General features: G+C 55.7%; 6 protein-coding genes across 6 annotated transcripts; 4 read left to right on the forward strand and 2 right to left on the reverse strand.

The window, feature by feature from the left end:
* Positions 1-30: 30 nt before the first annotated feature.
* On the forward strand, positions 31-545 carry N0V96_001514 (uncharacterized protein; the record flags this gene model as incomplete). The annotated part of the gene is made up of 2 exons (XM_053194097.1): positions 31-420; positions 474-545. 2 exons carry the CDS (start codon positions 31-33, stop codon positions 543-545), a joined length of 462 nt encoding a protein of 153 aa, XP_053048294.1.
* A 5,080-nt stretch (positions 546-5,625) lies between these two features.
* On the forward strand, positions 5,626-7,405 carry N0V96_001515 (uncharacterized protein; the record flags this gene model as incomplete). Its single annotated transcript, XM_065756248.1, has 3 exons — positions 5,626-5,629; positions 5,974-7,065; positions 7,125-7,405. 3 exons carry the CDS (start codon positions 5,626-5,628, stop codon positions 7,403-7,405), a joined length of 1,377 nt encoding a protein of 458 aa, XP_065615488.1.
* Positions 7,406-8,179: 774 nt separating this feature from the next.
* On the reverse strand, positions 8,180-10,169 carry N0V96_001516 (uncharacterized protein; the record flags this gene model as incomplete). Its single annotated transcript, XM_065756249.1, has 5 exons — positions 8,180-8,208; positions 8,303-8,875; positions 8,951-9,113; positions 9,187-9,850; positions 9,964-10,169. The coding sequence occupies 5 exons, from the start codon at positions 10,167-10,169 to the stop codon at positions 8,180-8,182; spliced, it is 1,635 nt and encodes a 544-aa protein (XP_065615489.1).
* A 1,500-nt stretch (positions 10,170-11,669) lies between these two features.
* DAL81_1 (Fungal specific transcription factor) lies at positions 11,670-14,074 on the forward strand (the record flags this gene model as incomplete). Its single annotated transcript, XM_053194100.2, has 3 exons — positions 11,670-12,103; positions 12,425-13,560; positions 13,659-14,074. The coding sequence occupies 3 exons, from the start codon at positions 11,670-11,672 to the stop codon at positions 14,072-14,074; spliced, it is 1,986 nt and encodes a 661-aa protein (XP_053048297.1).
* A 475-nt stretch (positions 14,075-14,549) lies between these two features.
* N0V96_001518 (uncharacterized protein) lies at positions 14,550-20,210 on the reverse strand (the record flags this gene model as incomplete). Its single annotated transcript, XM_065756250.1, has 4 exons — positions 14,550-15,480; positions 15,531-17,383; positions 17,415-20,095; positions 20,207-20,210. The coding sequence occupies 4 exons, from the start codon at positions 20,208-20,210 to the stop codon at positions 14,550-14,552; spliced, it is 5,469 nt and encodes a 1,822-aa protein (XP_065615490.1).
* Positions 20,211-22,401: 2,191 nt separating this feature from the next.
* N0V96_001519 (uncharacterized protein) lies at positions 22,402-23,859 on the forward strand (the record flags this gene model as incomplete). Its single annotated transcript, XM_053194102.2, has 1 exon — positions 22,402-23,859. One exon carries the CDS (start codon positions 22,402-22,404, stop codon positions 23,857-23,859), a length of 1,458 nt encoding a protein of 485 aa, XP_053048299.2.
* Positions 23,860-25,608: the final 1,749 nt, after the last annotated feature.

A 25,608-nucleotide genomic window follows, 5' to 3' on the forward strand; every position in this document is an offset into this window, starting at 1 on the left:
AGTCCCGTCCAACAACCCACCAATACAGCAATGTCGAGAGCTCTGAATAAGCACATCATTGCTGCCCTTAAACAAGGCGACCACGAGCAAATCTTCAACGACGTCTCTGGGCTTTTTGCGCAGCCGCAAGATGATGGTCTCCTGGAGATTGAGATTCTAGGCCAGGGCCATCCAATGGGCCCGGACGAGAACTTCCTACGAGACGAGAATGCAGTTGCAATTCCCAAGCTGCGTATCGTCCAGGCCTTTCTCTTCGCCAGACAGATTCTCCAGAAGCACAAAATCCATGATCTTTCTATGGTGGGACGTGAGCAGCTGATGGCTGCAACAAGCGTCCTGCTTCTAATGGACCCTGAGCACCTCACAGCCGCCAACACCAGGAAGCGTCTTCTTTCTGATGCGATCTCCGCGGGTAACACCGTGAAGGCGAATCTAGCACGGGAAAAGTGGTTTGTTGACAGTCTACTCACCAGCCGACTACACCGACACACAAAGTCGCCAACGTTATGGAACCATCGACGCTGGCTGTCGGAGCGGTACCGTGATGCCGGGCTTCCTGTTGCGGTTCAACAGGATGTCGAAACGGTTATCATGATGGCTGGAGAGCGGCATCCGCGTAACTATTACGCATGGACTCATGCTCGGTGGTTAACGAAGACATTCCTGGTCGTCTCTGAGCTCGACGTGCTTGTGTCACTGACTCAGAGTGTTAAGAAGTGGTCTTTCAGACACCATTCAGATGTTTCTGGCTGGTCTTTTCTCGCGCATTTGATTGATAGGCTGGGGAAGGACGACAGAGAAACAGTTTCGTTGGTTTATAATGAGGCTTTGGGTTTGGCAGAATCTCTCCGGTGGTGCAATGAGTCTGTCTGGTGGTTTCTACGCACCATAGCATCTTGGCCCGTGCTGGGACAAATCGATAGAGATAGATTTGCGAGCGTTCAAGAGCGGCTGACAGCAACCAGTGCCGAGGACTCTCTTGAAGCGGCAGTATTGAGAACAGCGCGGACGTGGTGGGATATGTACGGCCCAGATGACCAGGCAGCCTGTAAAAACCACCAGTGAAAATGGTATGGGTGAAATAGAGAAGGGGGAAACCGGCAAAATCCCGGTGCCAGTGCTGATTATACGAGTACAAATTTAGACTTCTGGAAGAAGCATATATCATGCTCATTCTCAGATTCAATTAGCTTCCGGGGTGAGCCTTGAATTATTCTGTCATGATGGGATTGGACGTTTGTTGCTTTCGATTGAGAGTAAGAATAAACAGCGGCATTGCGCTTAGCGTAAAGCATAAGGTAAAGCATCGCAGTAGAAATCCTATGAAGAATTATGCCTAGTTTTCCTCATACTCAGAAATGATTGCACACATTGACGTTACCTTACTTGGCAACTCTCTGGGATCAACAAGATCAAAAGGTTCCGGCCCTCCAAGTTACAACATCATACTAGTGCAATGCACATTGTAATTGGGAGCATTCTTGGAGCACCAAATCGACCAACAGCCGACAACCACGCTGAGCTGATCGAGACTCGGTGATTCGCGGCTGAAACCCTTCACGGCCGCGACCCCTGTCCATCACACCCACATTCGGAAGCCCCTGTCCGCCTGCCATATCCGCATTAGCAGTTCAGTGAAGAAGATCAGGACGTATGGCTGAGATGGCGAGAGCCAATTCGCTGTCAAATGTTGGCAGTCGACGCCTCCTACATATACAGCATCATCGGATAAAGAACGTGGACTTCATCATTGATCGTGATGATGCATATCGTATTGAACAATGATTAAGCAATCGCTCGCAAACAGTATTGGCAAACGTGTGTATGATTTAGCGCTCGCGCATCATGTTGGCTCGTTATTACCTGTAGCGAACCGGCTGGACTGATCTCGTGCAGCGCCACAATCGGGTCAGGAAGCCGCCAGCCGAAGATTTCACTGCGGGAGAAGACTTTGTATTGACGCGCCTGTTCATTGAATCCCATGCTGACGGGGAAGGGGCTCTAGGCGCCGTAGGCGGTATATTCTGTAATTATCTTCTCGAGTTCTCAAGGATTGTCAACCGACTCAAAGGGAAGAAGCTCTGACCTGCAACGACAGGGCCGGGTAATTGGTTTAAGTGTAAAGCTCAGGTGGCTCGAGGCAAATTGGACCCTGGAGCAGCCTGGGGTCCTGGACGGCGATGATTTCCACCGCGAATTGAGCATCTGCCGCATGCATCTCTTCTTTGATCTTATCCAGTCCAGTTGGTTGATCATTTGCTGGACCACGGTTGGATGTTGGTCCAGACTCTGAGAGCTCTTAGAAGCTGCCAGGGGCCCTAGAGGCAATGGCCAAAACGGCTAGAGAGGCTCCAGGTTGAAGATGAGTGTTGAGAGACGCCCGTTAAATGACCGAGGTAGCCAGTTGTGCCACTCTACACAGGAGACGAACGGAGAGCAGCGAGCCAGCATGAATAGAGGTACGTGAGATTGCGGTGCACTGCAACTTGGGATCTCCAGTCAACATGGACTTTCAGCGTGGACCACCTCAGTTGGAGTACGTCCACAGTCCACGGTCCACGGTCCAAGGTCCTGAGCATGGGAGATCGGATTTCCAAATGACATGAGGAGCACGAGCCAGTTCCAGCGCCCGTCAGTCCGTTTGATGGTTTGATTGACGTGGATGCGCGGTCGAGCAAGTGCCGTGCTCGAGTCCGGCGACAGACGCACGTTCCCAGCCGAAGAAATGGTCTCGACAAGGCGCTGCTCGTTGCATGCAGTCGTCGTGGAGCTTTGAACAAAAGAAACGGGAGCTGCGGCGTGGTTGGTTGATCAACTTCCAAGTCTATGGACAAGAAGTGATCGAGAAGCGGGCGAGATTCGGGAGAGCGTCGACAGTGAGACAAGAAGCAAAGATGCCGTGTTGGATGGTGGTGGTGATTGGTAGACAGGTGGACGAGCGACGAGCCAATGTCCATCACATTTGGACTCGTCGACTTGGTCCCAAAAGGGCCGGTAGCCACCTTTGGTGCAAGGGGACGGCCTGGAGAGAAGCTGGAGAAGATGGCCCGAAGCAGCAGCAAGGCGACATTGGAAGTGGAGATGATTGAGGTGCCCCTTGTTTTCGAGGCGCCAATGCCGCTAAGGCAGGTTAAGCGTCTTTCTTCGGTGGCTGCGGCTAGTAATTGCCTGTTCGACTTTCGTATCCCACCACACACGGTAACGGTCGACGGCCGAGGCCACCGTGACGAGCAAAAGACATTTTACCACGAGGTGGTGGCTTGCTGAGGTGGAGATGGGACGCGATGCAAAATGCAAACGGCGAAGCGATTGAGTTGCCGGTAGTTTTGTTCCGCCCAGTGTTGACTTGAGACCGATCCAGACGGCCAGGCCAGATATAAGGCGAAGCAATTTGAGACAGAGACAAGGACGCCGCGAGGCCTCGAATAATGGAAGAATCAAGAACGACAGCCGCATGCGTCGGCAGACGCCAGAGAGGTCATGGACGGGGTGGGATCCCGGGAAGATAAGGGACCGACCAAGCCAAGGCACTTGGCATGGGCACATGGACTGGTGGTCCCGAGGTAGGAGCAACAAGCAGCCTGGAAAGCAAAGAAGCTCTGATTGACAGCGCCCCTGAGACCGGAGACTGGAGACTGAGAAGCGCGGACCCGAAAGAGAAAAGAATGGACAGCTGGGGTTGTGGACGCGTAAAGCAGGGGGCCAATCAATGTCGCATGTTGATCTGAATGGATGGCCGAATTGGCCAATGGATGGTCCATCGTTCATCCCATGAGCGCACAAGGAAGAGACTTTGTTTCTCGGTTGATGTCAAGACTCAATACCTTAGGTAGAGAAAGGCAATAAGGTGTCGTGGGTGGTGGTTTCCCCCTCGTTTCTCGGCTCCTTCCTTTGCGTTTTACTAGGTATTTCCTGCCACTTTTCTCTCTGGGAAACAGCCAGCTAGGTGCATGACGCCACGGACCATGTGGTCTCCACACAAAGCGTGACCCAATCACCCAATGGAAGGTACGGAGGAAGGATACAAGTGTACCTAGGTAGGTACTTGCAAGTCAGGGGTGGCCTCGACCGTGGCATGGCTTTCCTTGGTAAGACATGAACAGAAAGAAAGAGGAAGGAGCAAGAGAAAGACTGACTGGCAGGCCGCGGCTGACAGGCATACAGGACAGACGGAACGACGCGGCAGAAAGAGTTCAAGTCCCGAAAATGGAAGATGGAGGTGCGCAAGAAACAACGCAGAACGTATTACTCCGTATGCCAGAAACAACTGACAAACTTGACCCAATGGCAATCCAAAGGCAATGAACAACCGATGGCAACCACAATCCACAATCAAGCCAGAAACGCCGTCCCCCCCCCCCCCTGTGCAATTGCATGCATGTGTGCAGATCTGACTAGCTGCTGTCCATCCCAACTACCTCGAGTCTAGAGCCATCCACTTGGAGTCATTGATGGTTGAGCCACCAGTCCAACAGTGGAAGCCATCATCCGCCAGCTCCAAAGTATTCCCTCGGCCGTTTTACTCTCTCAAGGTACTCTGCACCCTCATAATCAACATTAGATATCTACAACGTGAAGCTCCTTTCAATGACAAGCCATGTCTGACCTTCTTCTGTAGCGTCCTCCAGACTCCCATTGCTGTGAGGTACCCGTACTCCGTACCCCCTGCCAGCCCGCCTATCCGCCCATCACCATCCATGGCGGTTTACCCTGCACCTGCACTTCCACACTTCCCAATTGCGACCCTGGGCCAGCCCATCGTCGCTAGAAGCCTTAGCTCGCCTGGGCCTGGCAACTCAACCGGGGCTCCTCGCTCTCCGATTCGCAAATCTCCATATCTACTCCCCACGATCCCCTCCTCGCCTCCTTCTCTCTCCTCTTCACCTCACATCATCACTTTACGTGACCTCACCGACCTCCACCCTCCTCCTCCTCTTCCTCCCCCGGGGTGCATCTCATCCTTTTTCAAGAGTTGCTTTCCCATTGCTCGCCCTTTTTTTTTTTTTGTGTCTTTGGTCACAGATATAGACAGACAGCAGAACCTCTCATCGCTTCTGCCAGTCCCTTGTCCTTGGCTCTTCACCCTTGCACTTGTCTCATTGTCTTGCATCGTGTCTCTGCCGCTCCACGCCGACGCCGCCCTCGATCATCCGCCCCTCTATTCCATTGTCTCACCCTTGGTTCGACCGGCCCGCGTACAGCATTTCAGAACCACCAGCCAAGCCTACTATCAAAAGATTACGCATTCCTCTCGTACACGACCTGACTCCTGACGGCTCTCCGTCCAGCTTCTACCAGCCTTCAATGCGCTCAACTTAATCCCTAATATCATAATCTGTCCGAAATCGCGGAGTCTGGTACCCGCTTGCTTGCTCGAGCTTGTATTGGCCGAAATCGACCGTATAGCGATTCACTTTGCGCCCAACGTCTTTCGATTGTCAATCACCTGCCATAAGCTACCTTCAGCTTATTCACCACGTCAAGCATCGTTGAATCACCGCCACACTTTGACTTGAAAACGCCTACGTTAGCTCTCGACAGCTTTACGTTTCGACTCTTTGCATCAGCCATTCATCGTACCCGTACCGAGCGTCACTTCGACTTGCCAGCCGCAGCCAAGGCATAATGCGTTCTACCTTGGTCCTCGCCCAGCTATCCCTGTTCTTGACGTCTGTTCATGCCTTCTTTCCTTGGGACGTATCTGAGCATTGTCCATTCGAAGGTGGATGCAGTTCTCACAAGAGGGACTTGAAGGATCAAGATGCCCTTGGATCTGATGCCGTCGATGCCATCAAAGCCATCAATTTCCCCGGCTTCCATGTTGGCCCTCAAATCACAAAGGAATCTTTGGTAAGTCGAAATATCCTGACGAATACTCAGAAGAGGCTTTTGGATCCTAGTCAAATCACGTTATGGAGAACAACATGGAACTATGAGCCCAGGATTACTGACATAAAACCTTGTAGACCGAAGAACCCGAATCCGAACGAGTTGCCCGTGAGGTTCAACGTCTTTCCCGCAAGTATGCGAGATTCCAGTCCGCTGCTATCCGAGAGAGGGCATCCAAGTCTAAGAGGCAGAGCCTGTATCGCATTGTCACAGCGGCAGACACCACTCTCAAGACCGCAGCCGCCGTCGCTCAGGATGGTACCGACTTTTCCTACTTTGCCCAGGTCAAATTAGGTTCCAAGGAGAAGCCTTTATGGATGCTCATCGACACCGGAGCGGGAACTAGTTGGGTTATGGGCAGCTCCTGCACATCGTCGGCTTGCGAGAAGCACGGTTCATATGGCCCTACGGACTCGGACACGTACAAGCCAACGGGGGAGACTTTTGCTGTCGCCTACGGATCGGGTTCAGTCAAAGGCGATAAGATTACCGACACCGTTTCCTTTGCGGGCATGAAGTTTGACTTCGAATTCGGTGTGGCCAACGAGACGTCGGATGACTTCAATCATTTCCCTTTCGACGGCATTCTGGGACTCTCCATGGCGGGTGGCGAGACCGAGAACTTCATGCAAGTTGTCAAGAGTTCCGGCCAACTTCCTGCAAACATTTTCTGTGTATATCTCAGCAGGGCAGCGGATGGACCGAACACTAGCGAAATCAGCTTTGGTACCTGTAACACCGAAAAGTACACCGGCAACATCACTTACACCGGAGTTGGAAACGACAACGGAGACTGGGCAGTCCCTCTTGATGGCATTCAGTACGACGGCCTCAAGTCTGGCGCAGCTGGCAAGCTCGCTTATGTCGACACCGGTACCTCTTACGTCTTTGGACCCCAGACCGACGTCGCTGCCTTCCACAAGAACATTCCTGGATCTACCTCGGATGATGGCACGACGTACAAGGTGCCGTGCGACAGCAATAAGGATGTAACATACACATTCTCGGGTGTCAGCTATGTCATCTCCCCTAAGGACTGGAGATCCAGCCCTGCAGCAGACGGCACATGCACCAGCAACATTTACGGCCATGAGGTCGTAGCGGGAGCCTGGCTTTTGGGAGACGTCTTCCTAAAAAATGTCTATGCTGTATTTGACAAGGACCAAAAACGCATAGGTAAGTCGCCACTTTCATTACCACTTCATTGTACTAGATGCTGACCGCTGTCACTATAGGATTTGCGACTAGAGTCGACCCCCCACCAGTAACCAGCACCGCATCGGCTTCGGCCACACCGGCAGTGGTTAACAACCCCGGCCAAACGACTGTCGTGTCAGCTGTTCCGACGACTGGTCCCGCCCTTGGTCTCGGGGGACATGAGACTGCCACAGGGAGCGCCGCTGCGCAGACCTCGCCCGCAGCCCAGTCAGGGGCTGCGCCATATGCCTCTGTTACTCACGTCAATGTGGTCGCTGCAGTATCTTTCTGCATGTTCGCCATGTTGGGATTCTTCTGAGAAGTTTATGTTTTGTTCAAACGCAGCGATCTTGGGATTGCAGATATGGATGGGAAATTGGATGGTTACGTGCACATGATACCCCCTGGGAACCGACACAGACGGGCCCCTACAATTCGGCCACTGTAGATATAGATACAACTTGTAATGGTAAATAAAAGCGTCTGATTCTTTACGGCTATAACGTTGTCCCTATTCTACTCGTACTATTCAAGTGTTGAGCCTCCAGTTCATCGGTACGGATTTCTTAGCGGCCGACACTATAAGTTGCTTTCTTATTTTGAGGGAGCGATCTTAAGTGTGAAGATCCTCATTTCTGCTTGCGGGGAGTTGGACATCCGAAAATGGCTAAATCAGAAAATAGTGTCAATATCATTTCATCGATGCTCCGCAGTGCATGGCATCAAAGCCATCACGTTTCAAAACAGGAAAAGTCATCAAATCCGGCTTGTTGAGAGAGAAAAAAAAAGAAGAAGCTGTTTTTCTCTGGCAATTCCTACGCCAATCCCAATTGCCGCATCTAACAAAAACAAGAAAAAAAAGGAACACCATAATGTTTAAATACCCTGAATACCTTACTTATAGTAGTCTACCAAAGACCACGTGTTATACAACGGTTCCGGGGTTTGTCTATAACCTATTTACCCCCCGTCACTCCTCAGCGCGCCTGGAACGCGATGGGGGCGGCTCGCTTGTTCCCTACTCTTACTCTAGACGATACAAACAACCTGTCTTCTTTCTTTTTTTTTTTTCCTTCTTTAATCATACAGTGATTTACATGCACTTTGCAGGTCCGCCGTCACCTGAGGTTGTAGTTAGTTAATCTGATGACCCTAGAGGGACGGGTGATTTGTTTAAAAAGAGGGGAAAGGGGGCCGGGGGAGGTGTCAAACATACTGCTAATCATCTTGGCGACCGCCTGTATGAGGCTAATCACCATGACGACGGTGCCAAATACAATAATAGCGGCGGCGACGTACGTCTTCCACGAGCGGGTGGTGAGCTTGATGTAGCAGAGCGGCGGGAGGATATACGCAATGGCGCAGGCGGACGTGGCGCCCACCAACTCAAAGACGGCGCCGACGTCGCAGGTGAGCAGGCTCATGACCATGGCGGAGACGACGAGGGCGGAGCTGAAGATGAGGTGGAGGTGCATGTTGAAGGGCTCACCCGGGAAAAAGTAGTTGAACATGACCTCGCGGCAGACAAAGGCCTCGAGCGGTAAAGTCGTGAGCATGTTGAGGCCGAAGCAGAGGCGGGCGATAGTGACCATGACGTTGTCCGAGGGGAAGTTGTTGAGGACGTTGCCGAGCGTCTTGTCGCCGAAAGTGACGAAGCCGGCGAGGGCGACGAGGAGGCAGGCGACCATGGAGATGCCGGTCGAGTAGTGCGTCACGCGGGAGAAGCGGTCTATTGTGGGGGTTTTGAGGGAGCCGTAAATGAGGAGGGAGTTGTGGTGGCATACGAATGCTGGTGATCATTTTTATGCCCCGTTAGCTCAAGAACAGAGGTTGTGTAAGAGACACGCAAAAGTGGACGACGAACCGAAGGATATCACGCCAATAGCTTCAAATATGCCAGTGTTTACGGTCAGAAGGGCGGGTGTGAAGGAACCCCGATCAGCCTTGGGAGTGAGAGCTCCCTGGATAATGACAGTCGCTACAATGACACCCATGCTTATGAGAGCTAATGTGCTTGCCTTGGCCAACTATCAATGGGGACGAGTATCGTGTCAGTTTTCTTGTGTCTGGCCCTTATTTCAGATGCAATAGGCGACTCACCTTTGCAATATCGCGGTACAGCGTCAGCGGGTAGCTAATCCCCAAGATGAAGACTACAATGACCACCTGCCGGTTCGCCAAGAGGTGGAACACGGGCATTTCGCGTATGTCGGGCCAGATGGCCGTGAAGACGTGGGGTATTGAGTCGCCGACAATGACGCCAAAGGCCACCATGCCGCCAAAGGCAAAAGCCCACTGCGCGACCGAGATGGCGATGAGCCCCGTCTTGCCGAAGCAGTGCTCGACGGTCCCCTGGAAGCTGTTGCTCCCCGACAGCTTGCTGTTGATGACGATGAGGCAGATGGTCCAGTCCACGACGACGGTGAGGCCGACAAGGAGGACAAGTCCGGCCAGCAAGCCGGCCTGCTTGAAGGCGTAGGGCTGGCCGATGATGCCGGCGCCAATGATGGAGTTGGCCATGTTCATGAAGGCCATCTTCAGACCCGACTTGGGCCTTGCGCGCTCCTGCTCGGCCCATTCGTGTACGTCGTCGGCGTCCTCGCCCCAGGGGCTGTTGGCGAGGGCGACAGAGGGGGCCTCGATGTCTGTGAGGAGGGGGAGGCGATGGTGGTCGTCGTGGTCGTCGGCGCCGGGGGCGTGGTGGAAGAGGTCGTCGTCGACGTCGAAGCTGTCGCGGCTGGCGCGGGCGGAGGAGCCGCCGTTGCTGTTGGTCATTGAGGCGCGGGGGGTGGCGGCTCGACGATGGAGGGAATGGGGTTGAAGCGGACGCGGTTCGGGGTCCGGGGGTGCCCGGGAGATCGGAGGGATGTGGCGTACTGCTTTGCTGTTACAAAGTATCCCTCGTCGCCGGTGGTGGTGGTGGTTATGCTGGCGCCGTGAGATTCATGGTGGTGCGGAGAGAGGGGGTCGTCGGCGAGGAGGCCTCTGTCCTCTTCGCTCGGGCTGTGGTGAGAGTGGGCGGCGACGGCGCCCGGGAGGTGGGAGTCGTCTTGGTTGGCTCCATGATTTGGGGCCTTGGCCATTGTAAGTTATTGCGATGTCATCTTCCGTGGAGACAGAAAGGGGGTGTAACGAGGAGAAGGCGAACGGGATCGCGAATCGGGATGTTGTCTGGAGGTGGTTGTTGGGAATAGCGGCTGCTCGGTGTCGTCGTTTCGGCGTTGGTGGATTGTGGAGAGCTTGTGAATAAGGTTGTAGATATCGTGTCCCTTTCGTTACTGTCGGTGGTTCAAACTTCCAGGTTGGAGGGAAAATGAGGCAGGCGTCTAGAGTCGGCTCTCGTTCCGTCGACGTTGCAAGCAAGAGCTTACCTGACCTCAGACGGGGGTACGTACCTCGAGTGGCAGTGGTACTGGTATGGCACCGTGTTCTCGAAGTTTAGGGGACCGGGAGCTGTCAGCAGTCCGACCAGTCCGCGTCCGTGTAGCCGGCAATGCCGCTGGCAGGGCCCGCAGGGGACATGGTGATGGGGCTACGGGGAATTGCACTGAGCAGGGTTGTAGTATAATGTAGCCTCTACCTACGTAGACGTATGGGTATACTCGTAGATACTTCTCGATGTATCCGGCTAGTCTTTCTCTGCCTCCCCATCCCGGTTTTCCCTTATCCCGCACAGCGTTCGGATATCTTATCTTATCCGTAACTTTCAGGTTGTACCTGCACACCACCGCACGGGAGACTTATCGATGAAAAATATTCCGACCAGGCTTTACGATAACAGCAGCGAGCAGCACGCAGCCCAGCTGAATCAGACGACCTGACACACGACCCTAGCGATAAGCCATTGGACTCTGGAGCGCTTGTCTCACTGACTGAGTGTTCGAGACCTTTGAGCAGACTATCGGTGTCGACCCCGAATTCGAGTACCTGACCGTGGGGTCCATTGGAGGACAAGGACAGCAATTGCGTGTTTCCATAAGGTATCTCACTCATCTCAGACGCACAGAGACAACCACTCGGCCGGGCCCAGGTACCTCTACCGACTGACAGGTCCATGACACTCGCTTGCAGCTCAGCTCAGTCGTGATTGATCAGCCTCATGACTACCGTGCCATAGCCGCTCACTCAGTCCAAGTACCCAGCATTTGGCATCACCAGAGGCAGAGCGTTGACCTTGACCCTAACGTTTTTGTGAGAGAGGAACCGGGTGGCACTCACACGACAATCTTCCATCATCGGCGGCGGGGAAGTCTTCCCTTTTATTCCCATTCTGACAGCACCTCACGCATCATCGTCTACGACCACCAGTGCCCCCGTCTTTCGTGTTGTGTGTCACTGCTTTTACATGACCACTTCCCCTTCCACCTAACAACCTTCCTACTCCATACTACGTACCTCACCTAATCTCGGATTTCACTTCTCGCACAACTCGGCACTATCTGTCGCCTGACACAACCCAATTTGATCACAACCTTTTGCGTAACCCTTCACCCCCCCTTATCTTTACCTTACACTCGCGCACGCAGCGCACGCACGCCCCCGCGCTCCTCGGCTCGGCTGTCGCCCGGTTCCGCCCGCCCGTCATGGACATGGACACCACACCGGCGCCCTACGGCGACCCCGCCACCGCCGGCCCCGGTCCAACGACCATACCGGCCTCCTCGCCGTCAGCCAACATCCCTTCCTTCGAGTCACACCCCTCTGCAGCAGCCGCCGTCGGCCAGACGGCAGCACAAGCAGCACTGGGCGCCTCCAACGCCGCAGGCACCGCCCAGAGTCGACCCTGTGACATATGTCGTCAGCGCAAGACGCGCTGCGTCCGCGAAGAGGGCCGTGATAAGTGCGTCATGTGCTCCTTTCACGGCCAGCCGTGCACATATCTCCGCGGGCCGCTCCCGCGCAAGCGCCGGAAGGCCACCGATCCCCCGGAACATCGCCCCTCGACCAATGGTTCCGTCTCTGCCACCTCAGGTCCTCCACCTGCTCCCGTCCCGCTGGATCCCCAGGATGAGATAACGTAAGTGATGTGACATCTTTCTTATCGTACCTTCATCTCTCGGGCGTCTTGAACTGCCCTCGACACTGGTCTAGACTCTCTAACTTACCTTACCTTACCATACCTTACCTTTCCCATACCTCTTTGTATCACGGGACCTCGTCCTTCCCGAATAGTCTCATTGCCCCCTTCTTATTGGTTCATGCCATCAACCTTTCCCGGCTATCCAGTGTTACGGGTCTGTCCCCGTACACCTTTTCGTCTCTCTCACACTGCCTTGCCCAGTAAAGCATATCTCTCACACACACTCTCTCTTAAGTCATCCGTCTAACGCACCTTTAGGCACCCGTCTCCCGAACTGCTCGAGGCCCTGTCACCGTCTCTCGCCGGTTCAGAACACCACGTAACCTTCAACCAGCCCGTCTCCCTCTTAGACGGCACTCTTGGTCTTCATCTCAAGACACATTCCCAATATGTCGGTAACACAGACTACCGGGAACCCTCCCTCCTGGACCTTCATCGTCCTCAAGACCCGGCCGTCAGGTTCGTCCGCCGCCTCGACGACTCAACTGTCTTCCTCATCCACCGTGACCGCGAAACCTCGTCAGAACCCCAACGAATAGCCGACCTCGACGCCATAGAAAAGGTTGTCCACCCGCTCGGCTCGACCCTCGTCAACCTCTACTTCCGCATCGTCCACCCCAGCTTCCCCATCCTTCACAAAAAGGTCTTTCTAGAAAAATACGCCCGCTCCTACCACGAGTTCTCCCCGCCTCTGCTCGCCGCCGTCTACCTCCTGGCCCTCGACTGGTCCTTGTACGACCGCACCCTCGCCACATCCTCATGGCAGCCCGACCAGGCCGCCCTCGAGGCCCTCGCCCTCCGCACAATGAGCGACGATATGAAGCGCCCCAAAATATCCACCCTCCAAGCCGGCCTCCTCATCCAGCAGCGCTTCCGCAACAACACCTGGACCTTCACCGCTCAGCTCATCGCCCTCGGCCAGGGTCTCGGCCTCCACGTCGACTGCAGCGACTGGGCCATCCCGGACTGGGAAAAGGGCCTGCGCCGCCGCCTCGCCTGGGCTCTGTTTATGCAGGACAAATGGGGCGCCCTCGTCCATGGCCGGCCCTCGCACATCCGCCTCGACGAGGATTGGGACGTCCGGCCGTGCTGTATCGAGGATTTTCCCGAGAACGCCGCCGACGAGGAGCATGACCCCGAGGGCAGCGCCGAGGTCGTTGTCGGGCGCGAGCTGTTCCTGCGACAGATTGAGCTGTCTCTCATCCTCAGTGACGTGCTCGGCACGTTTTACACGGCCAAGGCGACCCGCCGCGGCGGCACACTCGACCAGATTGGCACCGTGGGCGTCGCCGAGCTCGCGAAGCCCATCGTCATGATGCTGCGAGAGTGGTACGCAAAACTACCAGAAGCCCTACAGCTACAAGAGACGCGTCTCAAGAAGCTCTCTGCAAACGGTGAGCCTCCCGTCTGCCCCTGTCTCTTTCTTTCTCCCCTATGCTCGCTGAAAAGCATGGCAAACATCAATGAACAGCATTTACTAATCATCGCAAAGGCTCCCTCCACCTCTCCTACATCTCAATAGACCTCGCCCTCCACCGCTCCCTCGTCCGCAACGTCTCCTCCAACGCGCCCGACTCCCTCCGCCACGCCATCCGCACCGGCGCCCGCGCCCGCCTCGCAAACGCCTCCAACATCATCTCCAACCTGCAAATGGAGCACATACAGTCCTTTTGGGGCTTCGCTGCCTCCGCCCAGCTCGCTGCCATCGGCTCCTTTGCGGGGCTGCTGTGGGCCACCTCGGACGATGACGCCGAGGCCATGTACTACGCCGACCGCGTCGAGGAGTACCTCTGGAGCCTGCGCGTCCGGGCACAGGCGGCGCCGTTTGCGAGGGAGGCGTTGAGGATGTTGGAGGCTGATGTTGGGGGGCTGGGGGCTGTTAGGGCTTCTGCAGAGATCAAGATTTGAGAGGTGTATATCTTTTTGAAAGACGTGCCGATGCCGAATGATGGGGTAAGGGTGTTCAGACGGGTCATGAGATGATGTAGGAAGAGTAACACATGTACAATGATTCTGGTTTGGCTGGCGAAATTGGATTTGGTATATCAAAAAAGGGGGGATTGGGGGCCGGCGGTGGAGAGAACTTCCATTGCCTTTTGGGTGTTTATGTTACTCACATAGTCTGCGTGTCTCTTGGATACCCGTAAATCATTTCGAGACGAGAGCTACTTAGGTGTTTATGTGTGTGATTTTCTGTAACGTCATTGCGTGAGAATCTAGTGAACGCTGCTCAAGCCACAAATATCTAAATCTATACAACATCAACATCCACGGCGCTTGTAGATCAGATTAAAGTCATCGAAATGGAGTCGGACACCACTCAGGTGTAAGTCGTTCGGACTGCACTCTGGATACTACCACCCTACTCCTCGATATGGTAACCTCACTCAGTCGCAACAACAAGCAAATCATCAAACGGCCCAACAACATCCCCCTCAGCAACCAACATCTTGACAACCCGTCCCTTCACAGGACTCCCAATCTTGATCTCCATCTTATTCGACTCAATCCACACCAGCGCATCCCCGACCTCGACCTCGTCGCCCGCCTTTACCTCGCACTTCCAGCACCGGCCCGGCATCTGCGCCTTGATTCTCTCCCCGACCACACCACCGTCACTGCTACCATCACCATCCTCTCCAAAAATACCACCTCCACTCTGCTGCTGCCGCTCACTCTCGGGCGGATTATACGGCTGCAGCAGCTCCTCCATAAAGGGCACATTGCGAATCGCCTCGGCGCGGAGGATACGCGTGGCTTCAATATCGGCCTCGTTGGCCGCCAGCCAGGATTCGTATTCTGCGAGGTCGAGGCTCCCTTCTTCGATGCGGACGAGGTCGGAGATGCGGCCTTGGGTGATTGCAGTGTCGAGGTCGGATTCGGGGATGGGGTAGTAGGATATCCGGTCAAAGAGGCGGAACATCCACGGCTGCTTCTGCTGCTGCTGCTGCTGCTGCTCCCCCACGGTAACGGTTCTGCTGCCGTTGCTGCGCGAACGCGACACTACGGCGGAAGCGGCAACGTCATCCCATATCGGAACCGTCCGCCCGACGAGCTGGTACCCACCGGGCGAATCCATGCCGTAGATACACATGTACTGCCCGCCGATGCCCACGGCGCCGCGCGGCGTAAAGGAGCGAGAGGGGTTATATTTCGTCCCGAAGAGGCGGTGGCGCGGGTCGAGGGGCACGGCGCAGGGGGACCCGAGAAACACGTCGCCGAGGCCGAGGACGAGGAAAGTAGCGTCGAGGAAGATGCGCTCGACGTCGGCAGGGGATGGCAAGGCGTTAAGGTGGCGGAGGAAGTCGACGTTGCTGGGCAGCCAGGGGGCCGTGGCGCGGATGGTGGCGGCGTAGCGAGCGACGGCGGCGCGGGAGACGCTGTCGTCGAAGGCGAGAGGGAGATGAAATGTGCGGGAGGGGATGGAGGGGGGATGGCGTCGCCTAGGGAGGCCTCGTGGGCGCGAAGGGCGGAGAGGATTGTCGCGGGGGCTTGTTTGGGGGTATATTGTACATGGAGGGTGCGGACGCCGGGGGAGAGCTCGAGGACGTCTGGGATCGGGTTCGTCTTGTGGCAGGCGATGAAGGAGAAGATTTGGAAGCTTTGGCGGAGGGAGAAGACGTCTTCCGTGCCGAATTCTAGGAGCATCGCGTTGTCGCCTGCCTGGCGGACCGTGATGCGGCGGCCGGCGCTGCCGATATCGCCGAGCAAGGGGTTCAAGTCGGGCGTCGTCGGACTGTTGGCGAGCGGGGTGACGTCCACCGCCAGGGGCGTGAGCTCGGCGATGGAGCGTTCGAGGGCGGCCTCGAGGAAGAGTGCGTCGTCTACGCCGATGGGCTGGAGCTTCACCTTGTCGCCGGGGCGGAGCTGACCAAGCTTCCACATCTCGGCCGAGGCGACGACGCAGAAGACTACGAAGCCGCCGAGACTGGGGCCGTCGCAGGTAAGGATGACGGCTTCGTCGCCGGTGAAGCTGACGCTGCCGACCGAGTAGGGGCTGTCGTGGATGTTGGACGGATGCAGGCCGGCTTCGCCGCCGGTTTGGCGGGCCCATTGCGGTTTGGGGCCGTCGAGGCGGATGCCAACGCGGTTGCTATTGTAGTGGACGATCCACTCACCGGTGAAGAGGGTGTTAAAGCCTTGCTCTGTAAAGTGCTCGGGTGCCGAGTGCTGTCCGGGGACGACGCCGATGGACCAGTTCGCGTTGCCCGGGTCGGACGGGATGGGGGCTGCGGGGCCGGAGGCAGTGGACGGCGACTTGGCAGTCAGGTTCCCCACGGGAAGCAGATCGCCAGAGCGCAGGTTCCGTCCGTTGTGGCCTCCAACCTGGCCCAATGCGAAGGTGGAGCGGGAGTTGAAGATTTCGGGAACGGCGACGCCCCCGCGGATGGCAAGGTAGCTGCGGTACCCGGACGTTGCGCCGCCGATGAACAATGTCTGGCCCCTTTTGATAGAAAAGACAGCGTTCTGTGAAACAGGCTCCTTGTCGATCTTGACTTCGGCGGTGGCGCCAGTTACGGCTACAACGGCGTCGCAGTGGAATAGAAGGCTGGGACCGTAAATAGTACACTCGAGCCCGGCGGCACGGGAGTCATTCCCAACCAATCTGTTTGCGAGTCTGAACGAATAGTCGTCAAAGGGCCCGGACGGCGGGACGCCCACGTGCCATAACCCCTTGCGGCCTGGGAAATCTTGGACAACGGAGAGGGTGCCAGGGTCAACAACCTCAAAAACGGAAGAATCGAATGTGAATGTGTTCAGGGATGTTGTTGTGAAGTTACCAGACTGGAACATCTCTGACGCCACAATGTGGCGGACGTAGTTCAAATTCGTCTCAACACCAGTGATGACCATGTTCTCCAGAGCGTCGGCGAGCTTGACGATTGCTGCTGTTCTGTCCTCGCCGGTGGCAACGATCTTGGCTACGAGCGGGTCGTAAGACGACGACATCTCCATCCCTGGCTCAACCCACGTATCGACGCGTACACCGTCTGGAAAAGAGACATCCAAAAGACGGCCTGGAGAGGGGCGGAAGTTCTGGAGCGGGCTCTCGGCATAAACGCGCACCTCGATCGCGGCGCCGTTCACCTCGAACCCTTGTGGCTTATCGAAGATGTTCTTGCTGTCGCCAGACGCCACGCGGATCATACACTCGACCAAGTCAAGACCAGTTACAGACTCCGTGACGGGGTGCTCAACCTGCAGGCGGGTGTTGACCTCGAGGAAGTAGAATTCCAAAGGTGTCCACGTCGTAGATGAACTCGACGGTGCCGACGTTACGGTACTTGACAGCAGAGGCAAGGTCGACAGCGGCTTTGCGCATCCTTTTCCGCACATCGAGTGGTACGAACGTGGCAGGACTCTCCTCGATCACCTTTTGGTTCCGCCGCTGCAGAGAACAATCTCGCTCGCCGGCAGACGTGACGTTGCCCTCTCCGTCGCCAATGACCTGTACCTCGATATGCCGAGCACGCTCGATGAAGTGCTCCACGAAGACTCCAGCGTCGCCAAAGTTGGCCTGCGCCAATCTCTGGACGCTTTCAAAGGCCTCAACCAGTGACGCAGCGTCGTCGCAGCGCTTAAGGCCGATACCGCCACCACCCGCGGTACTCTTCAGCATCACGGGATAGCTAATACGGTCCGCCTCGGTGAGCGCCTCGACCGCGCTATTAAGCAGGTGCTTGCTGCCTGGCACGACAGGTACACCTGCCTCAATGGCAACTTCGCGAGCGAGGTGCTTCAAGCCGAGTTGCCGCATCTGCTCAGCAGTCGGCCCGACCCAGACCATACCTTCAGCCTCGACAGCTGATGCGAAGTCGGCATTCTCTGCCAAAAAGCCATAGCCCGGGATAATAGCATCAACGCCGGCCTCTTTCGCAAGAGAGATGATTTGGGAGCCGTTGAGATAGGTTTCAGAGACGGAAGTGCCCTCTAAGGGCAGTGATTCATCAGCGTTGCGTACGTGAGGTGAGCGAGCATCGGCAGAGGAGTGAATTGAAATAGCCTTGATGCCCATGGAATGCAAGGTCCGGATGATTCGGACGGCGATCTCTCCACGGTTGGCGATAAGAACGGTCTTGATGCCGCGAGTGATGGGATTCCTGTCAAGATGGGAATTGTCAGGGGACAGAGACTTGATGAAAGCACGCCAGCCCCCAAAATGCGTGATGTCCGTGGCACCTTCCAACCCATAGGGTTCACAGATGAACCCAGGAGCCCAGCTTCCATCGACTAACTCGACAGAACCAATGCCCAGAGGCGAAGGCACAGTACTTAGAAAGCTACCGAACTCCGTCGTGGGCATGCTCCAAACTTCGACCTGAATGGCGCTACCGCCGGTTTGAACGCGCTGCAGACCGGGCTTCTTTACGGTGCCGCCGGTATTGAGGGAATAGAACTTGTAGCTTGGGGATGTCGTCGTGGCCGTCTCTAGTGTTCCTCCACGAGACGTCAGGTCTTTGTTCAAGGGAGACCCTGTAAGGTGAGCACCTACCACCACAAGACGAGTCGTCTTTGGCTCGCCCGCGGCGACGGCGTCAAGTTTCCGTGTCTCAAGCCTCTCAATCTTGGTAGCTCCAAGAGGTCGGGAAGCCGTGCAAAGCCATTCCCGTGCCAGTGAAAGCAGTTTCGGCTCGTCCCACGTGGATGAGATCAACGTGATGCCAAAGGGGAGTCCATCGGACCTGAAGCCAGCAGGGATTGCCAGAGCAGTCCAGTCCATGAAATTGACAAAGTTGGTATACGTGCCAAGATAGGCGTTCTCCTTGATTGGCTCCCTGGCAAGATCTTCAATGGTAGGGAAGGTGGGAGACGTGGGAACAAGAATGGCGTCGAAATTGCCGAATTGGTCCTCAATCTCGCGGGTCAGCTCCTGTCGCAGGTACTCTGACGCGAAGAGATCCGCGGCGTTGAAGTCCTTGGCCTTGAGGATGATCTCCCGGACGGTGGGGTCCATCTTGTCTCCGTTTGTCTCAATGAAGTCCCTGATAGCGGCGTAGCGTTCCGCGACCCAGGGACCCTCATAAAGCAAACTGGCAAGTCTGAATAGCGGAGAGAAGTCCTTGGGCTCCAGCGTCCAACCAAGGGTCTCGGCCTTCTCCAGGGCCTTTGCGTAGGCCACAGACTGTTCAGTCTTGCCGAACCATGGAGGGGCATCGCAGATGGCCATACGATGCCCCTCAACAATACATGGGGTGTCTGGCCGAGCCCTTGAGAACGAGTCCTTGGGGTCGAAGCCCTCGGCCAGAGCCAAGACCGTCTCGGCATCATCGACAGTCAGTGCAAAAATGGACACGCAGTCGAGGCTGCGACATGCGGGCAGAACTCCAGTTGTGCTGAGAGCCCCTCTGGTAGGCTTCACCCCCACAAGGTTATTCAGGCCAGCAGGCACGCGACCGCTGCCAGCGGTATCTGTACCAAGAGAAAAGGGAACGACGCCCCGGGCAACGACGACGGAGCTGCCGGAACTCGAACCACCGCTGACCCTGGCGGGATCAAAGGAGTTGCTCACTGGACCGTACGGTGATCTTGTACCGACAAGGCCTGTGGCAAACTGATCGAGGTTTGTCTTGCCGAGGACGATGGCGCCGGCAGCCTTGAGACGGGCGATAATTGCGGCGTCTTGGTCGACGGGGCCATTGGCAAAGCTGGGGCACGCTGCGGTTGTAGGGAAGCTGGCGACGTCAATGTTATCCTTGGCCGCGAAGGGGACGCCGAAGAGTGGTAGGGGAGCACCGGATAAGCGTAAGGATTCGGTGTAAGCCCACTGCTGCTCGATTTGAGATGGGGTGGCCAGGGCTATCCAGGCGTTGGAGTTTAAAGTGGCTTCGGCCTCTCGAAGCGACAAGAGTCGGCCAAGGCCGTCCCCGGCTTCTTGAGCCTCTCTCCATTCCGAAATAGTGAGAGGAAAGGTGTCTTGGGATGTGGAGCCTATAAGAGAGTGTAAGCCCACGTGCATACGTCCAAAGTGGCCATGTACCCCTTAAGCGATCGGTATGACCCGAACCAGAAGCACAGGGCAAGAAGGTGGCATCAACGCACCCATAGTATTAAATACCAAAAATGTCAGATTAGATTAAAACGACGTCGTATGAAAAAGACTGCTAAATACTGCTTGTCTTTGGAGCAGAAAAGTACCAGTAGAATTGGATCTTAATCTCGTTTTATGATGAAGCTTTTCTCATCCAAGGTGTAAGTTCATGAGTGAGGCCGTCGTCCTACTCAGATGTACTCATCGGCGAAGCCTGCGGGCAGTCATGAGGGTTGCCGGCGGGGCCTGGTGTAGTCGTCGTTGATCCATCCAGAACTATCAAGACGGGCGTTTGAAGAAGATGGCCGATCCAATGATGAGAGCGGTATCGGCTTATCGAAGTGATTGTGATAGTGAGACAGGCGTGTACGAATGGAAACAGAGAAGTACGGTAGGAGGCGTTTCGGCCGAGTGGACGGATAACGCAGGCTTTGGAAAGGTGGTGATGCGTCGTGGGGGTATCATTCGTGATCTTGGCTATGGTATGTATCTGTATCTGGAGATATTCTATTTTCTGGAGATATTTGCGACAGAGCTCGGCCAGCCCGGCGGCTGTGGGGTTGAGAGAGGGCCGGCGGCCGGTGAAGTTGACATTTGGATGTCGTTGATGGGAGATGACAGGCTCTCACAGCTGTCACCATCTGTCTCGATAATATTTGTGTCAATTTGGGAGGTCCTGCAGGATTACCTAATTTTGGACGCTGATTAATTTGCGGGGCGGGGCTCGGGGCGGGGGTCCGCGTTTGGAGATTGCCGTGGTGCTGTGGCTTGGCATCGTGGCGTCTAAGAGAGGGAATGATCCTCTCAACTTCCCAAGTCCCAAGATCCCAACTTGATGGCCCACCCAGTGTTGCCACAGAGTGGCACAGTCTGTTTCTGACTTCTGCGCCTACCAAAACCCCCGCGTTCACGGCGCCCTCGGCTGCCGCGTCTCTTCGCTTAAAGTTCGCACGGATCAAAGTGGAGGCCGAGACGAATTTCTCGCTTTCGCTGGGCATGACTCCTTCAAAGAGGCTCCAACAAGATCCATCATCCATGGCTGTGGACGGGAAGCGGAGACGAGACGAGAGTTGGCTTCCTTCCGATACACTCAGCCCTTTTTTTTGGTTCTGGTCAGTGTTCCTTTGCCCCTCTCACTCAAACAAAAGCTTACGTCGTCTCATCTCACTCATCTTAACATTTCCACGCCAACGGTGCTAGGCCCTCACGGCAGTGTAGGCTTTTTGGCTTTCAACACCTGCTTACAACGGCTGCCAAGACCGACTTGAGGATTCACAAGTGTGGATTCCCACTTCCCAGGCATTCTGTGACGAACTCTCGCGTGGCTCGGGCAACTATCGAAAGCGAGAACGGGGACTGGATGACCGCGTCTGAATAGCCGCCTGTTGACCAGGTCTTGGGTGTTTCTTAGACCAACAAGCGCACTCAAAATCTGGTACCAGTGTATCACCTACCGACCTGCCTACCATCAACTGTCCTCGTGACTACCAAAGTCCTCTCTTTTCTCCGTCTATCTGCCAGTTTGCCTACCAACCTCCATACTGCTCACCGTCTTTCTCCTCGGAAATGGCGAGGGATTCATTACTCCAAAACGTCCCCGGTCGTACAACCAAATAGACGCCGCTTCGGGCAGACAACCGACGCCCCCCGCCATCGCCATTGGCCAATCTGCAGGGATGCGACTCGAGTCGACAAGGATCCCATCTGAGCCCGGCGCTTGCGCCTCTTCCCCATCACATATGGCTGCCCAAAATAGCCAACCAGAACTGGAGCTGCCTGCGACGAGGGGGTGTCCTCCTGCGTGCGACGCATTCCTTCCTTCAATCGCGTCTATTGTCTGTTCCTCCAGTCACACTGCATTGCATATATGTCTGTCTAGCGGCGCCTCTCCAGACGGGCCACCCAGAGACTGAGACTCCAGCTTGGATAAACCCCCTCACAAAATCTAACAACTCTAAGCGTTGCACCACTTCCAACCTAATCTATATAGCCGCCACCCCTCTCTTTCCTACATCTCATCAGCTGCTGGTTTTCCCCCCTCTTTCTGAACTGATTTGTCTCATCCCGGTGATTCCAACAGTTTGGGAGGCTAAGGTCGTCACTTGACCCCTGTACGACCCAATCTGCTGGCTATCTAGGCTGTGCCGCAGACTCATCAACTTATACCACTCTTCCGGATCCAAAATTGGCATATCACGTGGTCACGATGGCTACTCAGACTGGAACCGCCTCAAGAAGGCCAAAGCTGTCGTTGAGCATCAAGACGTCGCCAGCACCTCACACAAGAATCAACAAGTCCTTTTCCGTCATCGATCCCAAGGATCCGACCACCTTCAACACCCTCTCCAACGTCTACGTGACCGCCATTGAGAGGTCGACACCCACCGCATCAGAACCGCTCACGGCCATCAACACCTCCCAATCACAGCCCTTGCGCTTGCACAACGGCTCAAAGACACCTCAACTGCGTATCCAGACGCCCTATGCAGTCTCCTACCCCGAAACACCGTTGACCGCACACCCGCTCTCGCCCGGCGTCGCAATGGAGATTACCTTTCCGAGCACCATGACAGCCACTCCGCCTCTCTCTGCCGGCCCCGTAGAGCCCAACCAAGGGCCCCAGATGTTTGGCTTCTCGCCAATCGACACCAAGACGCCCCTGACAGCCATCGGACTCATCAACAACCAGCCGGAGCCGCGCTCGCAAAGGAAACGCAACAACAACCTGACCCTCGCGGGCTCAAAGCTGCCTTACACACACCCTCGCTCTCTCCACAGCATCCTTCGCAACTCGCCTCTTCCTCCACCGAGCGCCAAAACCCCCATCTCACCCCGCCGGCATTCCCTGCGCTTGCAGGAAAAGGCGGCCCGCCGTGTGGCCTACAATAGCCCCATTGAACAGACAATAACAACGGAGACGTACACGAAGTCCCATATTGACCTACTGGTCGAGGACGTCGTTTCCCCCGCATCACCGGCGGCGGCGGCGGCAGCAACAGCAGCAGCGGAGACGGCACCGGTACCGGCCCAGGAGGAGGCCAACACGGTGCTGGACCTCGCCATGGCGTTCACGAGCGACGAGACCCGCGACGGCGGCATGACGCCGGGACCGTTTGAGGAGATGCGGCGGCGGATGGCGGGGCTGGCGGCCAATTCGCCGCCGGTCAGCCCGTCTGGCGGTATCAGGAAGCGGACCAAGCGCAAGGAGAAGAAGCGGCGGTGGGTGTGGACGATTGGGAACCAGGAGGAGGATGAGGAGAATTTGGGTGGTGCCGTGGCGGCTTTGCGGGCGGCCGAGGCGGCGGCGGCGGCGGCGGCACAGACGCCGGTGTTGTCTGTCCCTCAAAGGAAGCCCGTGGCTGCTCCTCCCCCTCCCATGGTGGAGGTGCAGACCTGCGGCGATCTCCCGACGCCTAGCGTCGAGACCTTTGAAGAAGCTGCTGGGGAGGGAGAAGACGTTGAGATGTCGGATACAAGTAGTGTCTCGTACTCGTGTTCTGATCGGGGGCTGACGCCGGGGGACATGGAGATGGACCTGACGACGCCGACGGTGCCGAAGCGTCTCGTATCACAGTGCGACAGGCTGGGATCGGCGGACCTGATTAACCCTGACACTGGGAGTCGGCGGGACACGCCTATACCCCCGGATATGGTCGTTCATTGATGGGAGTGCGAGCTACAGGAAGATGAGTTGGTGTGGGATCTAATTTGATTGGGTTGGACTCATAGGAGCAAATTGCATCTGCGCGGTGTTTAGGGAGCGTCATTTTGAAAAATTGTGGTTTCTTGTAGGATTATGTACGATGTACGGGTTGAGGTTATAATGAGAAACACGACGCACTATGAACCATGCCCTCGGTACTCTAGGTATTCGATGACTGTGATGATCCTCCGGTTATTCCAGCCACGGGCTAGCGAGACTGGGAAATGCTTTCTACCTTGGTGAGTATCTGGGTATACGACTGGGAGCTTGGACGTAAAGTGGCGCAAACTTGTGGCGGCTAAAAGAACAGTCTGGCCAGCAACAAGTTCACGAACCAACAACCCTTCCCTGCGCCGTTCCCAAGATACCAGACACCAACAGCCGGACAGCGAAGCAATGAACGGGAAAGTTGAAACGAGAAAAGTGAAAGATGAGTTTGGCGACGTGGACAAGACAGTGTTGGTTGTGTAACAGCAGAGGTGAACCAAAGCGGGGGTGGGGGGATCAATGATGAAAATGTGGACTGACGGAAAGCTGAAGCTTGGCTTGCGTAACATCCGGCAAGGTGGTTTATTTTTGCTGCTGCTGCTGCTGCTGCTGCTGCCAAAAAAGATAGGCCCTGTAAACGCAATCGTAGTTTTCTCTGCTCCCGCCGGCCGGGACAAGCGGCACCCCATGTTCCATGCCCTGTCAGGTCGTGCCTGTCCAGTGAGCCGCCCGGAAAGTTTGCGATAGACTGACCTCACACATCTTGACAAACCTGGACGACGATCAGGAGCCGCCTCGGGTTCGATAGCATCTACAGATACGTTGGCTTATCTGTACTGACTGGGATGGATAGATTGATACAGTCAAGAATAGTTTCTCCTAGACATGGGTAGATAAACTCCTCTCGTCATCTGAATACGAAGAAAATGAGTGTGTGAAATCCACATTTCACCAACCGACAATCATGAGCCGGACCAAACGTTCCCCTCATGCCCAGGACTCCAGCTGTCAAGCAGCACAAGCTCAATGAGGAGTTGAGCTAACCACGAAGCCAAGGGACCGGGTGAAAGGCCAATGAACACGCGGCCCAGGCCATGCTGTTTTCCCCCTCCACACAGCTATGCCAGCCATGTACGCAAGCACATTTTGCGATCCCTACCGCAGATCGGCCACAAGCTTGTCGCATCGTTTTTGTCACGCAGTCCATTGAAACATGCGGGAAAACAGGAAATTGAACACTTTGGTGAATAGTAGTATAGGTAGAGCGGGAATGCTGACTTTTCGCCTAAAGCCATGCACGCACACACTGCACCAGTCCCAATACTCCACAAGGAGTCTGGCTAGACCTCACTTATTAGGGCCATTGAGCATGCAGCGTTCCAGCCACGGTAACAGAGGCAGTCCTATCGCGTCTCTAGTCCTAGCGACTTGGCCCGGAGGAATGTTTGTGGCTGCCACTTTTGGTTCAACATGTCAGTTCATCGGGATTATACCACTGATACTAAGTATCAGTGAAGCAACAGCGTGCAATAGGAACGGAAAGGAAGTGAAAAGCGCAGGGCAGGTCGGGGCAAGAAGGTGAAGGTGACGGGTACGCTTGGACCAAGCCAAAGTACCGGAGACTTCTTCCGTCATAGGGGGCCTGCAAGGAGCCGGGGGCTTGCCTCGGGGGTGGGGCCGCGACTGGCTGTTAGTGGGCCATTTTCCCGCCATCAAAAGTCG

Source organism: Colletotrichum fioriniae (genome assembly GCF_027942845.1).
Source record: "Colletotrichum fioriniae strain IMI 355084 chromosome Unknown scaffold_1, whole genome shotgun sequence".
NCBI classification, from domain to species: domain Eukaryota; kingdom Fungi; phylum Ascomycota; class Sordariomycetes; order Glomerellales; family Glomerellaceae; genus Colletotrichum; species Colletotrichum fioriniae.